General features: G+C 26.1%; 1 protein-coding gene across 1 annotated transcript; it reads left to right on the plus strand.

Moving 5' to 3' along the window:
* Positions 1 to 3,237: 3,237 nt before the first annotated feature.
* LOC135930268 (pre-mRNA-splicing factor SYF1-like) lies at positions 3,238 to 15,350 on the plus strand. Its single transcript, XM_065467050.1, has 15 exons — positions 3,238 to 3,284; positions 3,330 to 3,475; positions 3,517 to 3,640; positions 3,683 to 3,880; positions 3,925 to 4,059; positions 6,604 to 6,828; positions 7,939 to 8,023; positions 8,921 to 9,072; positions 11,268 to 11,375; positions 11,859 to 12,227; positions 12,932 to 13,208; positions 13,454 to 13,667; positions 14,182 to 14,281; positions 14,742 to 14,895; positions 15,150 to 15,350. The coding sequence occupies exons 1-15, from the start codon at positions 3,252 to 3,254 to the stop codon at positions 15,233 to 15,235; spliced, it is 2,406 nt and encodes an 801-aa protein (XP_065323122.1). The 5' UTR covers positions 3,238 to 3,251; the 3' UTR covers positions 15,236 to 15,350.
* The last annotated feature ends 2,071 nt before the right edge of the window (positions 15,351 to 17,421 follow it).

The following is a 17,421-nucleotide window of genomic DNA, read 5'->3' on the forward strand; positions in this document are numbered from 1 at the left end:
CATTTGATTGATAAGTGTCAGTCATAATTTTTATAAACATAAGTATATTGCCATTTTACAACATTTTTTAAATATTTTAAGCTTATAAATTATAATGCCTAAAAAAAATTAAATCCAATATATAAGTTACATTTAGTATTATAAATGACACATCATATCTGATGTCATACGTGCCGGCTACCTAAGTTAGTGTGGAAAGATGTTTTTCAACAAATAAATTTAAACTATCTCCTATATAGATGTAATTTGATTGAGATAAATCCTGAAAATATTGTAATTGTGCGGCTTAATAAAAAATTTTTAAATAAATAAAGCTAGATGTTGTTCATATTAAAATTAATTATTGATATTTATTGTTATATTCATCAGAGATCTGCAGAGGTACCATTTGTACGGCCCGGCCCGGGTTTAAAAATTTTAGTCCCGGCCCGGCCCGAATATTTAAAAAAATATTTTTAGGCCCGGCTCGAAATTTTTAAAAATTGTATTCGACCTGGAAATTCATTATTTCGTATTTTATCATATTTTTCGGCGAGTATTATCATTTAATAAGCAAGTATATTAGTTAATATTGTTAAACGGTTCGTTTTGAGCCGATTTTTAAAAACGGCTAACTCAATATTTTCGCCAGAAAAATATTTACTATATATGTCTAGACCTTTGCTCCTTCTATGAGCAAGATTTTCAGGCTTGCATAATATTTTTCTGGATAAAACACTGAGTTAGCCGTTTTTAAAAATCGGCTCAAAACGAGCCGTTTAATAACACTAAATATTTATTTTTTTTTTATTCTAAACAGATATTTAGTATATTACAAATTGATACTATAAAAAATTTGTGTAAGTAAAGAGAATATACTATGTATTTATAAAAAAAATAAAAATGATATTTTTAATAAAAAATATAACATATATTATATATTATATAATAATGTATTTAATCCTTTGCGTATTTATTCCATGGCAGGAAAACTATAATTTTATTATGTAATAGATACTATGAGTGTTAGCTAGTGTTAACTTTCACCAAACATTATATTAATCCTAACTATATATAATCATTATTATAACCATATCTAATTGACGAATATATTAATCCATGTTTTATAAGTTTTTTTAAAAAACCCGGTGCGGTCCGGGTATATTTTAAAAATTTAAAATACGGCCCGGCCCTGGTACCCTTACCGGGCCTGGCCAGGCCTGCAGGTCTCTGATATTTATAAATTAAATATTATTTTATAATGTGCAATTAAAAATGAAGGTTTTATATATGTGTTTAATGATGAAATAAAAAAATATATTTTTCTCTATACATAAATCGAATGTAAGTTTGAATATAAAAATGTTCAATCCGGTTTATAGAAGTTCAAACCAAACCGATATTTTTAATTTTACCAAACGAACCTGAACCTTGATTTGATATTTTTATCCGAACCGATATTCGTTTGGTTTGGATCCCTGTTACCTAATATATTGTTCCAATTTTTGTGTGATATATTTAATAGATTTTAGAATTGGAGAACCTGAAACCCTTGAAACTGCATCAAATTAAAGAAGTGAAACCAGAATCTTTTTTAAAATTATATGAGGACCGGAAGTAGAACTATTTTTGTTTAATATTTGGAACGGAAACAAAAATAGAACTTTATTTAAAGGGTCGAAATTCTAATATATAGTATTAGCTCATCTTTGTTATTAAATATCTATAAAACAACCTTCTCAAATACCCATGATCAACTATTTAGTTATTAATACCATCTAAGTATTTTTTTAAACTTATTACCAGGCATATTTGTCTTTTCATATCTTTATTAGTTAAAAAAGGAAAGAATAATTATACTATGAAATAAAAGAATTGAAAATTTTTAAAAAGACGAATGCCTTGCTTTAACAATTTGTAACGAAAAAAAATAGTAATTTAAGTTTCTAATTTAAATAAATAGTGGGTTTTTTTAGTTAAAATATTGAATGTTAAATTAATTTAGCTTTAGATAATAATTTCCAGATTTTAATAGAACAAATAAATTTCTCAAGTCTTCAAAAAATAATTCCGAAGGCCCCATTTTTTTTTAATTTTAAGGCACCATGAAACTTTTTCTCATTAGGCTAATTGGCCAGTCAGTCCATGGGCAGAGACATATAAATATTTGGGTTTATTTTGGGGTATGAAGGGACACTTGGGGTTTATTTATAAGACAGAACTAGAGTTTGAAAAAGACTTCAAAAGATATTGTAGACTAAAAATTTGAGCAAACTATCTTTGAAATTTAAAAATTAAATATTTTTTTTAAAAATCAATTATGATTTATGAATAAATTTTTTAAATAAAAATAACAAAAAATTCCATTAAAAAAGATGTTTATGGAAAAATTATTAGATATTATAAGTTCAATTAAAATAAAAAATTTGAAAACCTACAGAAATTTACCTGTTCTCGTAAATATCATTTAGAGCTAATAAAAATTTTCCATATACCCTCCCCCCTTGTACGATAAGCAATCATTTAAAAGAAAAACAAGTCCAAGTTATTAACTTTTTTAAATATTGACTATGATTTAAAATTTTAAGAATAAAGGCATTAATATATTTAAAAAATTAAAAACTATTATTTTAAAAATGTATTATAGCCTTAGGCCATCAATATATGTTCTTATAGATCTCCAATAAAATTTATAGGGAAAACCTAATCTAATAATGCCCCTTCTATCGTAATGTTTGGCAAAATAGAGCACTTTCATTTACATCTGAAGAAAAGGACCCAGACAATATTAAAAAAATTAAAGCAATTGTGGGAAAGGGAAAAAAATCAAGAGCAGATTGAAAAATGACTGGATTTAGTCTTAGAATTAGAATGGACTTATAGGAGTCAGACAGTATATAGATCAGAGTTGTACATTTGCTCAAAATAAATCGTAAAATTTGAAGATCTTTTATTTATGAAAAAATTTGAGCAACGATCTTAAAATTCAAAGAAGATCTTTTGTACAACTCTGATATAGATATTAAATAAATGGACACCTTTTATAGAACGCTGATATGTAATTATGATAAAGAAAAATACATTTATCGTCCATAAATTTATAATTTATATCCTATAATATATATAATTTCAAAATTTGAAATATTTATTCCAGTAATATATATTTTTAACCTAAAAAACTTAAATTTTCGAAACACTATTTGACATAGACGGTGTCAATGAAAAAGATTTTGTCACTTTAAATTCTTTAAACAGATTTATTTATAAATCATATGGAAAACTCTGTGAATCTTGATATATTTTTAGTAAGCTTTAATTTTTAACTCATCAACTAAACTAATAATTAATAGGATAATAATAATATTCCTTATGAAGAAGATATAATCCGAAATCCATGCCATGTCAAATCATGGTTAAGATATATTCAACATCAAAATGATGAATTTATATCTACTAATTTATTATATGAGAGAGCCTTAAAAGAAATTCCTGGAAGGTTAAATTACAATTTAAAATTATATAAGAAAATTATTATAGTTATAAATTATGGAATAGCTATTTGAAATCATTAAGGACCCAAGCATTAAAACACAAAATTTCACATCCATTCTATAAAAAAGTTAACAATATTCATGAAAGAGCATTAATGTTTATGAATAAGGTACAATAAGTTTTAATTATTTATAACTTATCTATTAATTAGATGCCAAGAATATGGACAGAGTTCTGCATTTTTCTTAAAGATCAAGGATTAATAACTTATACACGTAGAACATTAGATAGAAGCTTACAATCATTACCAATAACACAGCATCATCGTATATGGCCTGTATATATTGAATTTGTAGAACTTCATGATATTCCTGAAACTGGGAAAAGGGCTTATAGACGTTATTTAAAAGTTAATTATAAAAATTTTAATTTTTTGACAATTATTTAACATAGTTTTATCCAAATGATTCTGAAGATTATATTGATTATCTAAAAGGAATTAATGCAATAGATGAAGCAGCTTGTGTTTTGATCAAAATTGTTAATGAAGATAGTTTTGTATCAAAAGAAGGAAAAAGCAATTATCAAGTTTATTTATTTCTTCCTAAATTTCCAATAAAGAATAGAAGGGATTTACTCAGCATATTTAAGTTAGGAGTTGATTTTAAGTTATTAATTACCAATAAAGATAAAAAAAATATTGATTTTTGTTTCATGCTAGAGCACTCAATTTTGTGTTATTTTTATATGACAATATAATTTACAAAGCAACACATCATTTTATAATCAAGTTTTATTTCTAATTTTTTAAATTTTATATAGGTGTCATTTTTTAAATTTTATAAAAATATATGAAATAAATTAGAATAATACAATAATTTTCTATTAAAAACTATTCCCCACCAAATAAACTGTTGTCCCAACTCTCAATTGATACTTCCTGGCTATGAGCCTTATTTAATTATTATTTTGCTTACTTCTAAAAAATTGAAATGGAGCATTTTGAATATAAAAAAAATCTAATTATTTTAAATGTCTTTCCTATTTAAATTTAAAGTTTTTCTCTTAATTTTGACTTTCCACAATGGAACATTTCAATTTTGAACTTATCAATGCCAAATTTATTGATATCCAAAAAACCAAACTTGGAACCTAGACTGAAAAAATGGTTCCAGTTTTGAATATTTTTTAAAAAGGGATTCCATTAGAATCATTCCATGACAAATTAACTAAAAAACTTTGTACTACCCTTAATATGAAACTCGGTATGAGTTTTATAATGTGTAAATTTTATACAAAATCATTATTTTAAAGTTCTAGTTCAAATATACCCAGAGTTATGGGCCTTTTAATCCAGTGGACGTTTTTATCTTTAACTAATCTCAAATCAACTTGAAAAATGTTTAATTGAAATTCATAAATTATATATCATCTTGTAGCCAAAAATTCAAAATATTTTTTTTATTGCTTTGACACATTTCCGATAAAACCAGGGATCCAAACCGAACCTGAACCGAACAGTTAAACCACTAAAAACCGGTATTTTTTATCAAACCTAAACTGATCCTAAACCTCTAAAAACATTTCTAGCCAAACCTGAACCGAACCACTAAAATGCATCTGAACCGGTTCGAGTCTCATAATTGTATGTTTATAAAATAATGTGTAAGTTATTACTAGTAGTATATTGCAAAAATTATTCAAATTGTTTGAAAAATTATTAATTTTTATAAACTTTAGTATATTGCCATTTTACAACATTTTTTAATATTTTAAGCTTATAAATTATAATGTCTAGAAAAAAATTAAATCTAATATATAAATTATTTACATATCGTATTATAAATAACACATCAAATCTGATATCATACTTGCAATGCCAGCTACCCAATAGTGTGGAAAAATGTTTTTCAACAATTAAATTTATATTATCTCCTTATAGATGTAATTTGAGTGAGATGAATTTTGAAAATATATTAAATGTGCGGCTTAATAAAAAAAATTTAAGTAATTGTTCATATTAAAATTTATCATTGATATATTTATTTGTTACATTTATAAATTAAATATTATTTTATAATGTGCAAATAATAAAAATGAAGGTTTTTATTTTAATTATGAAATAAAAAAAAATTTTCCTTATACATAATCCTAATGTAAGTTTGAATACAAAAGTGTTCAAACCGGTTTTTAGAGGTTCGAACCCAACCGATATTTTTATTTTTTGCCAATCGAACCTGAACCTTGAACCGTTATTTTTATCCGAACCTGAACCTAAACCGAACCGATATTAGTTTAGGTTTGGATCCCTGGATAAAACAAAGAAAAAATATTTTAAATTAAAGATAAAACTCACCTTATATGTATTATTTAAGTTAAAAAAAATAGAATTCTAGAAAATAAGAATTTTAATTTTAGGTTCTTATAATTTTTCGAATAAAATAATCGGACATATATTTTAATCGGTTTTTATATTGAATTATGATAATGAAAAAAGGGTTATTTTTACGTAATATAGGATGTTTTAATATATATAATCATTCATTATAATATAAAAGGCCTATTTTTATTATAAAAAAAATGCATTATAGTTATTTTTAACAATAGCGCCCTCTACGTTAAAATTTTCTATTGTTTTTTAAAAGCTAAATTAAATTTATTCTTATTTCCGCAATTCTAATACGTAGATATATTTAAATATTTTGGAGTTCCATCATATTATTATTTTTTGTTTTACCGGATATGAATTTGTGTCTTTAAACAAAATATTTTCAAGTTAATATCAGATTAGTTAGAAAGAAGAAAACGCCCACATAAGAATTCCATAAATTCTGGATATATTTGAGATAAAACTTTTAAAATTATAACCTATATTCGTTTTAAAAAGGATCGTCCGAATCATTGGGTGATTTGATAGTGGAAATGACGTCTACTAATATTTTTTTAAAGTGGATCGGTTCTTAAATATACTATAGATGGGTTCTAGTTCCGGTTTTAAGATTTGACCTAATGAGGGTTCCTGTTCCAAACTCTCTTAATATGCTAATCGCATTATAACATTTTGAACAATATTACATATAAATTACATTTTTTGTAACACATTTAAATATTCCTCTTTATATATTTTTTTAGCTCTGGTATGATTTGTGCGATTTAGTTTGCAAACATCCTTCCCAGATAAAATCTATAAAAATAGATCCCATTATCAGGAGTGGTATCAAAAGATTTTCGAATGAAAAGGGCAAATTGTGGAATTCATTAGCAGATTATTATATAAGGGCTGGCCATTTTGAGAAAGCTCGCGATATATACGAAGAAGCTATTTTAGATATTATGACTGTCCGTGATTTTACTCAAGTATTAAAACTTATAGGATAGGAATATTATTTATAATAAGAAAATATATCATTTAAGTAAATCGTACAAAAATTATACTGGACAAGTATTACTTCAGATAAAAATGCCCCCAATTTTAAAATACTTTAGATAAAGAGGGATTTTTTTAAAAAAATTTATTTGGGTAAAATAAGACGACGAAAATAATATGTTTTTTTTTGATAATATTTAAGACTATAAAAAAAATGATGTTCAGAGTTATATTTTCTATTAAAATTGTAACGATTTTTGATATTATTCAGTTTTTAAAAGAAAATTTTTTAATATATTAAGGCTGAATTTAAAATTATATTAAGGCTGAATTTAAAATTTACCCTGATAATCTATTTATAGAGTTTGAAAATTGAATAAAAAAATGACAAAACTTAATTCTTAGGATTATTATATAATATATATTCTTGTGAGAGAATTGAATTTTGATATTAAATTAGTCTAAATTTATACATATAAAATTAAGCAGAGGAAATGGAAAATATTATATTAAAAATTTATCATAAAATTTTACACAAATTCTGCTAAATAACAAATTCAAGTTGATTAGCGAAATTAGATATGTTATAAGTTTTTGCATTTTTTTTTGTATTCAAAAAGATTAGCACCGGTTTTTGTTGACGTAAGAAAACTATTTCCCAAATTTTGCAAGTTTCGTTCAGTTTGAGGTAGTCCTAAGAATAAAATGCGAACTCTATTTTATTTATAAGTCAAATTATGGCCTCATAATTCTTTTACTGAAAAAACTTTTTAATAAAATATTAAAAGACCTAAACACCAGCCCTCCAGATCCTTGCAAACCATGAGGTTATCCCCTAAAACTAAAATATAAAATAAATGCTGATTGTATGTTGACTAAACGGCCCCAGCCCTGAAATTTCAATTACCTAATTGCATCGTACCCTATCAGAGGGCCATGCCAAACACATTGAAGCCCTTTAAAAATGGGAAGTTCTTTTTAACAATGATTTAAAACGGGGATTTCTTCCGGTGTCCTTTTTTTTGTCCAACGTTATTTTTATCCCTGAGGAAAACTATTTTATAATTTTTAATTGTTATTATTTCATTTTCTTTTAAAAGGTTTTTGATGCGTATTCTCAATTCGAAGAAAGTTCTATTAATAAAATAATGGAATTGAGTTCAGATTCAGATTTAACAGAAGCAGGTTTTTTTCAAAAAAAAATTGTTATCTTACTAAAAAATTTATAAATTATTTATAAAACTGGAAGTTTTTATCAGTTTTTAAACAAAAAATCTTCTTTGAATGAAGTTTTTTTTCGCATTAAATTTCTAACAAAAATCTTTTGTTATTTTTTTTTTGATCATTTTAATGTAAAGAAACTTTTATGATAAAATTAATCGTATAAATTTTGTTTTGACAATCTCTGAAGATTTTTTTATATTAGCAAATGCTAAACCCTTTCCTTATCAGCCCGGATACACGGGTTGTATTTTTATTTAAATATAAAATACACCAATCAGGGCCTAAAAATTTTTTTTTTAATGCTCGGGCCCAGCCCTATATTTTAAATCGCCATTATTCGCGAATTAAAAATAAATAAAATTTATTTTAAATAAATCCGGGTCGGGCCTGTAAATATAAAACCCGGGCTGGCATATCCGAAAATATTTTTTAACCAAAAAAATCTGGGTTGGGTCATGCAAATAATACCTCTATAGGTCTCTAATTTTTGTTAATTGAAATCTATAAAAAATAAAAAAACCTATTGATCGATCTAGTGAGTTCAGAGTCGATTCATGGTCCATTGATTCAAAGACCCGACATGACTTAACTACGTTCTGGACTACTCTCCTTCACTATAAATTTTAACTCACATTATCTCTTTTTTTAAAAAAATGATACTAAATTTTGGCGCATTAGATCGGCCAATTTAACGATATTAGGTGATAACCGATATTTAAAAATATACGAATAGTCGGATCGATCCGATATTTAAAGGTTGATTGCGTCCCTTAGTTATAATTACCTAATATTATTTTATCTTTATAATCTATAAATATTTTTAAAAAAATATTATCAATTCTTCATGTATTTAATTAGAAGACAACGAGCTAGAATTGAGGTTGGCCAGGCTCGAAAATTTAATGGAACGTAGGTTGCTTTTGCTGAATTCAGTTTTATTGCGACAGAATCCTCACAACGTTCACGAATGGCTTAAAAGGGTTAAGCTTTACGATGGCGATGATCAACAAGTAAAATTTTATAATTGTTTTGAGTTTGCACATTTGTTTTTTTTTTTTGGTTAGGCGAGATTTGATTATATGATTCGTTTTAACTAATAATTTATTATTCATATTCGTCGGATATGATTATGTATAATATGTTATTCGAATCAAATTATTCAAAGCCAGATATGGGCTGATTACCACCACTGTTGGTATCAATCGGTGTCAGTTAATGCTTCTATATTGAATTAATTTTGATATCACTAGATTACATCTTTTTTTTGATACATGAATTAAATAAAATATTGTTAAGTTATAAGTATGCTTATTTGTTTTTGTAGCAATAGAACCGAACATAAGCCTGAAATGGAAGACATAGGATGAGAACCACATTTATTTTAATTTTTCTTATGTTATTTCTTCTATTATACAATACAAACATCGCTATATATATTAAAAAAATAAAAAAGTTGTAAAGTGCATCTTTTAAATCCGGAAAATTTTATTTATTTTCAGGTCAGAATTGAGTTATCAAAAAAAAAATATTTTTGCAAAAATTTGGATATTATAGAACAATATAATGGTCGGGCAACGAGGTAAGGAATTTCCCTATATTCATATAAATCGAATATGTTTTACAACAATAATATAAATATTTATTTTATAGTATAAAACGTTTAAATTTGTATATACTTTTTATAGATATAATCATGGAACTATTAGGTGGGTTATTCCCCTAAATTTTATTGAAGGTCTTTAGATCCACTTATTGTAGGCCTTATGTCTTTATTTTATATTTATAAAACATAATTTTGGGTTTTCACTTATTTTTTTTATAAAAATGCTTTTTTCTAAAACATTTGAATTATAATTTATTTTAAAAAGTTAATAACTTTTACTTTAAAATATTCATGATGTATTGTGTACATTTTTGGAGGAGAATAAGGGGTTGGTGATTTTTATTAGCTTAAAATTATATTTACTAGAATAAGCAAATTTACGACCCCCCCCCCCTTTGGTTACGTTTTTGGGTATATTATTATTTTTCATTCATTTTTGAATATATATCCATTTTCGTTTCAAATTTATTGGTGTTGCTATATCCTGCTTGTTTTAGCTATTTTCTAAAAAAAATTATAGTATTCAAATTCTAGTAAATATATCTATTTACTTTTATTTTTCTATTTTTTTAACCATATTTTAGTATGTAATCATATCGTACCTCTATTTGATTTTAGAGTTTACATGAATTCGGTCCTACAACAACCAGTGTAAACTGGTTATTCCATCTTCAGCATACATTAATTGCTTTAGGAGAAATCTTCTCAATAATATTTTATGTTTTCGGGTGGATGAAAAGAGTGATGATAATCTTCAATATTCTATATTGTTTTTTCAATTGGTTTATATCAATTACCGAATACGTCAATGACATGTCATGCGAACAAGGGAAAGATTTTAATTTTTCTGTCGATGGTAGATTCATAGGCCTTTTTGACTTAATGCGATCTTATCAGCGGGATTAGTACCGAATTATGGATTGCTCTTCACGCCACGCGAAAGATCTGATTTAATAGATTATTTTTATGCTTCATTATAAATAAAGCTTTAGTAAAACAGGTGAACCAATTATAAAATAAATATTGATAAAACTCGTTAATCCTTTTTACACTTAAAACCTTTTTAATAATAACTTTGAATGACGGTCCCAACCCAGAAACATATGTGGAGGATGAATCAATCGGTTTTGATCAGTTTGTGAAAGCTATTCATATATATAAAAACTCGATAAAAAAGCCGCTTAGTTTATTACAATATAATTTAATATCGAACTGGTGTTTCGAAGTAATACATCTTCTTTAGATTTAAGTTAATTCCCAAAATTGTAAAAAAAAGGAAATAATTTCACTATCATAAATTTTCTAGGAGCTAAAACAATCAACATAGACCCTTTCTTTCATTCATATTTTTAATTGATATAATCCTTTTTTTCAACAATGAATATATTATTTACCTATTTAAAATAAACAAAATAAAATATAAATTATAATTGGAGATTTTTACTTTATTTTCAGGGAATTTTTATCCAGTAATTCTTGTATTCATGCCAAGAAGAAAATAGAGATACTAAATTTAAAATTAGCAGCGCACTACATTTTGAGAATGTAAAAGCGTTTACAGTACCTAATATAACATTTTTAAATATACTTATGGATTAAAAGATTATCTTAACTTTCGAAGATGCCATTAAAACGGTGAATGAACCAAAATTGACAGTGGGCCGTTTGTCCGATCTTTGGATTGCATATGCCGATTTTTACGAAAAACAAGTTTTTTTTCTACTTTTGAATATATAATCTTTTACAATTTGAATTAGTCGTCTACATTACCAGACCCTCCCTATCGCGGATCACATATTATTGATTTGGAAAGGAGGTGCGTGGTTGTGTCATTTATATTTATTTTTGTATTGGTTTCAAGTATTATTTACTTTGAGAAGAATATCCAAAGAAATTCGGTTATATAAATATTTCTTTGCTTCTTCTTCTAGACTAGAAAAGTCATTTATATATTTGTGGGATCGGGTTTAGATAAATCAGGTCCAATTCAAATTTGACTATTATAAATGCCCAAAATTGGTATATTAAGATTTTTATAAAAAATTTAAATATTCATTTCATTTACCATATATATAGTTATATTCTTGTTAATTTTAATCTGGAATAAGAAATCAATATTAAGAAAATATGTATTATATTATTATTTATTTAACAAAGCATTAACAAAATATGTTTATTTTTTTTTTTTTAAAGGCCGGTACACCCCCATCAAATCATGCAGAATTGGCAAATGAAACTGCCGAGGCAGATAGTGATAACATTACCCACACAAAATTCCTAAATCTAGCACGGCAGATATATTCCAGAGCCGTTAAAGATTCTCGGTACGCTAAAGTGGACCACCTTGCCCAAGTCTGGTGCTCGAGCGTAGAAATGGAGATCAGGTGGGAAAATTACGATAAAGCCTTGGATATTTTACAAAAAGCTTCCACACCCTATATGGGGTCCACAATTGCAACTAATTACTTTGATGAAACGGAAACCGTGCAAGCTAGAGTGCATAAATGTCTCAAAATTTGGGCCCTCTATGCCGATTTGGAAGAAAGCTTTGGGACATTTAACGTTTTTTTATTACTAATATTTTTTAATTGTTTTATGTTATATTAAGCTAGAAATTTACGGTTGTGGTTTGAGTGCTTCTTTGGTTTATCTAGAAAAGTATACGGACGTTTTTTTAAGCTTAAATTTATAGTTCATTTCTAAAGATTACCGAAAGGTGCATTAGTTATTTGCCTATATATGTTTATTTCGAACTCTTTTTAAGTGACATTATTTTTCCCAAATATTACCATTACTTTGTTATGTTATAGTATGTTCTGTTCTTTTGTCTTTAAATTTTCAGGCCGTATTCTGGTTCGTTTTATTTCTAAACAGTAGCCTGTTTAGTCTTCTCTATAGTTCCCTCTAAACCGCCTAAAAAGGAAGAGACTATATGTTCTGTTCTTTTGTCTTTAAATTTTCAGGTCGTATTCTGGTTCGTTTTATTTCTAAACAGTAGCCTGTTTAGTCTTCTCTATAGTTCCCTCTAAACCGCCTAAAAAGGAAGAGACTATTTAGATTTAATTAGGTTAAGTATTGTAACTCTTTCCAAACCAAAATATTTATTTAATGATGTAAACATTTGAAACAAACTAAAATAGGGTGCTCTAGTTCAAATCTATTTAGCCAGTTTCAAATATTTGGAGGCGAATTAAATGATTTAACAAAACTAGTACTAATAATAACTCATAAACCCACTTATATAATAACTATAAATTTTACATTAGTCAACCAAAGCCGTATACGACCGGATAATTGAGTTAAGGATAGCCACTCCTCAAATAATTATGAACTATGGGTTGTTCCTGGAAGAAAATCGATACTTCGAGGAAGCTTTCAAGGCTTACGAAAAAGGGATCGCCTTATTTAAATGGCCGAATGTTTACGACATATGGAATACCTATCTATCCAAATTCGTCGAACGATACGGTGGTACTAAGCTAGAAAGAGCTCGGGATCTATTCGAACAATGTCTGGAACATTGCCCACCGAAATTCGCTAAATGTTAGTTTCTTATTAATTTTATTTATGTGTTGCAGCGATGCGTTTATTTTGCAAGAAATAGTTTCCGCGGGACGCTTATTTTTTTATCCATAAACTAGATGGAAATTGCGGTATCTAATCGCTTTATGAGAGTTATACTCAATAAATTTGAAACTTATTTTATAGTTTATAATCCTTATATTATTTTATCAATTGATAATTAATCTTTAAACAATGTTTACATTTTATTCTTTATTTTTTTTAAGCCATTTACCTTCTTTACGCTAAACTAGAAGAGGATTATGGTCTCTCTCGCCATGCTATGTCAGTGTACGATAGGGCCACTTTGCATGTTCTTCCTACCCAAAAATACGAAATGTTTCAAATCTACATCGAAAGGGCAGCTCGTATTTTCGGTCTACCCAAGACGAGAACCATATATCAAAAAGCCATTGAGGTGCTGCCCAACAATCAGGCTAGGTAAATGTGTTCTTTATGTAATTTATTTATCTATCCAATCTAACATTAATGATGTTGGGATGGATGGACGAAAAACTTGTTTTCCCGTCTAATTTTTTTGAATAAAATTGCTGCATAGTATATCCAATGATCTATATATAAGTATATTGGCAATTCTTTAATTAAAATTTAAAAATTGTTCATGCATAGAAGTCAGCTGTAGCGCCATTTAATGTACTTTAATCGACGTATAGATCAAAAAATAGCACTACAGCTGACTCCTATTTTGAATGGATTTAATTAGTGAATCGCCAATCTAGTAGTATATATTTATACATTATTGGGTATATCTTAACATTTTTCATTTTAGAAGTTTTTGAAATAAATATCCTGCCATCTAATCCTTGAAAAGTAACGATGAGAATGTTAAGTTATTGGGTATATTTGAATTGAATATGTGTATTTATATATTTTTAGAAAATGATACTAAAATTAAACATTATATATTATTTATAATTAATTTTATCAACTTTAGAGAAATGTGCTTGCAATTTTCAGAACTAGAATGCAAACTAGGCGAAATTGATAGGGGCCGAGCTATATACGCCCATGGTTCCCAAATGGCCGATCCTAGAGTAACTATTTTTTAATAATAACAAAAAATATTAACCAGCCGATACAGGTACTGCAAATCGATACAAAAATGATATTATATTTATATATAGTGTTTATTGAAGAAAAAGAAGCAAAGATACAATTCATTAATATTTAAACTCAATTATGATTAATATTGAAATTTTTAAAAGTATCATAATCATAAATTATAAGTAAAAAAAATTAAGAAAACCTCCTTTCTTTCTTTATCTGATTATAATTTTTTTTTTAAATTGAGTTTAAGAAAATAATTAGATTAGTATAAATTATTTTAAGTTAATAACAATTTCAAATTTATAAACCATCACGCTTCTTCTTACTCCTATTCGTCATCTAATTTAATTTAGACCCTTTACTCGGCCCAATTTCTTGAGGTCAACCATTTTCATGAATAGTAGATTAAATATACATTTTTAACTATCTATTTCCTCAAATTAAAAGACAAACCCTGAATATTGGCAAATATGGAAGGAATTTGAAGTTAAGCACGGAAACGAAGATACAGTAAGAGAAATGTTGCGCATTAGGAGAAGCGTTCAAGCCATTTACAATACGCACGTTAACTTCATATCGGCTCAATTAGTCAGCGCTAGGGGTTTTTAAAAAAATTCTATCTAATTTTTACAGTTGTTGTGCAAAACCGAGCGGAATATTTAAAATATGTTGTAAAATAGACAAAATTTTAGAGTATACTTAAGGATTTAAGATGTTTATAATATTATCTACGCCAGAAATTCTTATATTGTTAAAGCTAGTTAAAACTTTACATCTTTGAGTAATCTTTATTTTTTATTTTAGAAAATGTATGGTTCATGATTTAAAATTTTTTTTTTAATGTTTTATATGTAGAAAGCGCAGCTCAAAAAACAATGTCTGTAGATGCTCTAGAAGGTTCCATGGAGCAAGAAGAGCAAGAAGAAGAGTTAATAGATTAATTACTTTTATTTCAGCTTTAAACTATATATTGTATATTATTTATTATAAATAAAAATCAATGTGTATATTATTTTATAGAACAAAATGTGATACAAATACAAATGATGTAAATAATTTTATTGTTTTCAATGTAAATTAAAATGAAAAATATTTTTCAGATTTTCTTTATTTTAATAATATCAAAATATGTCTAGATTTTGGATTTTAAGGAATTTGTTGTAACGCCCTAAAATATAAATGATAGGATTAATACAAAATTTTACCGTCTATTTAAAATAAAATCATGCATTCATTGACTAATACTAAACCAGACTGATGTTTAACGACCTAATATATTATAATAATATAATATTAATATAAAATTTTTAGTCTATTTAAAATAGAGTATGCATTCATTGAATAATACTAACCTAGACTAATGATTTAGAATACATTAAAAGTGTACATGCATTGAAAGGCATTTAAACAAGATGAATTTTAATTATATCTAAGACGAATTAATAATTTTTTATCTATTATACGACTAAAATAATTTATAGTATTAATAAATATTGGAAAATAATCATATATTATTAGGAATTATTTGAAATTATTTCTATTTAATAAAAATTACATAGTGGAATAATTAAGAAACATTTTATTTTTCTAAAATTGTTGTTAACGGCTGTTTTAATTTGAATAAGTTCATAATACAAAATTAGCTTCCGAAAATTGCTTTATGATGGACAAAGAAAGTATTTATTTTTATATGCAATTTATTATCACATATACAATTATAATAAACTAGTAACTATCACGTCAAGAATGACGGGCGAACCATATACTTCTCCTTTGTTTGATGATGGAGAAATCATAAATTTAACTTTTTGCCTAAATTTTTATCACTTTATTTGTAAAATGTTACTAGATGTGAGTTTTGCATACGTTATTTTAGATTGCATAACTTTTTGATGATTTATTATTTCCCTGCAATTATTTATATACAAGGTACTAATACTCTATTAACGTTTTGTTAAATAATGGAAATTTAGTAACCATCTTTCATCAAAATAAATTTTTGGGTCACATCTCATAAGATAGGCAAATTTCTAATTTATTCATTAAAAAAAGGAGAAATATCTGATTTACCAATCATTCTAAAATTTAAAACTTTCTTTTTAATATATAGATAAAAAATACATCATTAATTTAGGGATAATTTATAAATTTATGATTATGGGGATTAAAGATCACCATTTAATCTCAGAGGAATTTCTCATTGCCCAAAGAGAGGCATTATTAATAAAAGGATTCAACCCCATGTGTGCGACTCTCTTCTGTTGGTTGGAGCGCATATGGTTACCAAATATAAATCCGAAAAACTGTTTAAAAAGTTGGTTGTTGTCTGGTTTGTCTTCTACATGATATGAATATTATATTTTCTTCATTACTATATCTACTATTTTATCTTACTAATAAAATTTGTTTGTCTTTTATCCATAGTTAAATTTTACAAAATAAATTAATATTCAATCTTTTTTAATTTATGGTTAAATAAAATTTTCGAATCGAATAATCATTTTATTATTCGTACGAATGCGAATAATTCTTTTCGAATCGAATACGAATAATGCAATTATTCGATTTGTATTTTTATAGGTATTTTAATGGCGTCTACAGCTGAATATACACAATAATCAAATTTTGTAGCACCTAATTTGGACATTTCCTGGCAATGATCTAATATTTCGATATTTTTAATTTCTTGTTTTTCCAAATGTAGGGTAAATTATAAAAAATAGCTATATTTTTTCAAAAAATTTTATTATGAATTATTTTCCAAATTAAAAAAAGAAGAAACAAATTCTATGTGCAGTCTCTTTTAAGATTTGATCTCCTTCTAAATAATTATAAAATCGCTAATGAATCTCATTAAAATTGATTAAACCCTCAACGTTTTCTGAAAAGAAACATATAATAATTTTGCAAGTTTATGGATAAAGGAGTTTGATAATCAAAGAAAGAATAATTGTAAATATGTATTAAAGAAATAACCTTTAATGTTATATGGGGTACCCTTAGATCGGAATTTTTTTTATTATAAATGTAAAAATATAGCAAATTCAATATCATTTTAAAGCTAACAAATTATTTGAAGATAATAAAGCATGCATTAAAATATTAAAAGACCCGTATAAACCAGGGC

The sequence above is a fragment of the Gordionus sp. m RMFG-2023 genome, chromosome 1 (assembly GCF_954871325.1).
Source record: "Gordionus sp. m RMFG-2023 chromosome 1, tfGorSpeb1-WG-v2, whole genome shotgun sequence".
In the NCBI taxonomy this organism is placed as follows: domain Eukaryota; kingdom Metazoa; phylum Nematomorpha; class Gordioida; order Chordodea; family Parachordodidae; genus Gordionus; species Gordionus sp. m RMFG-2023.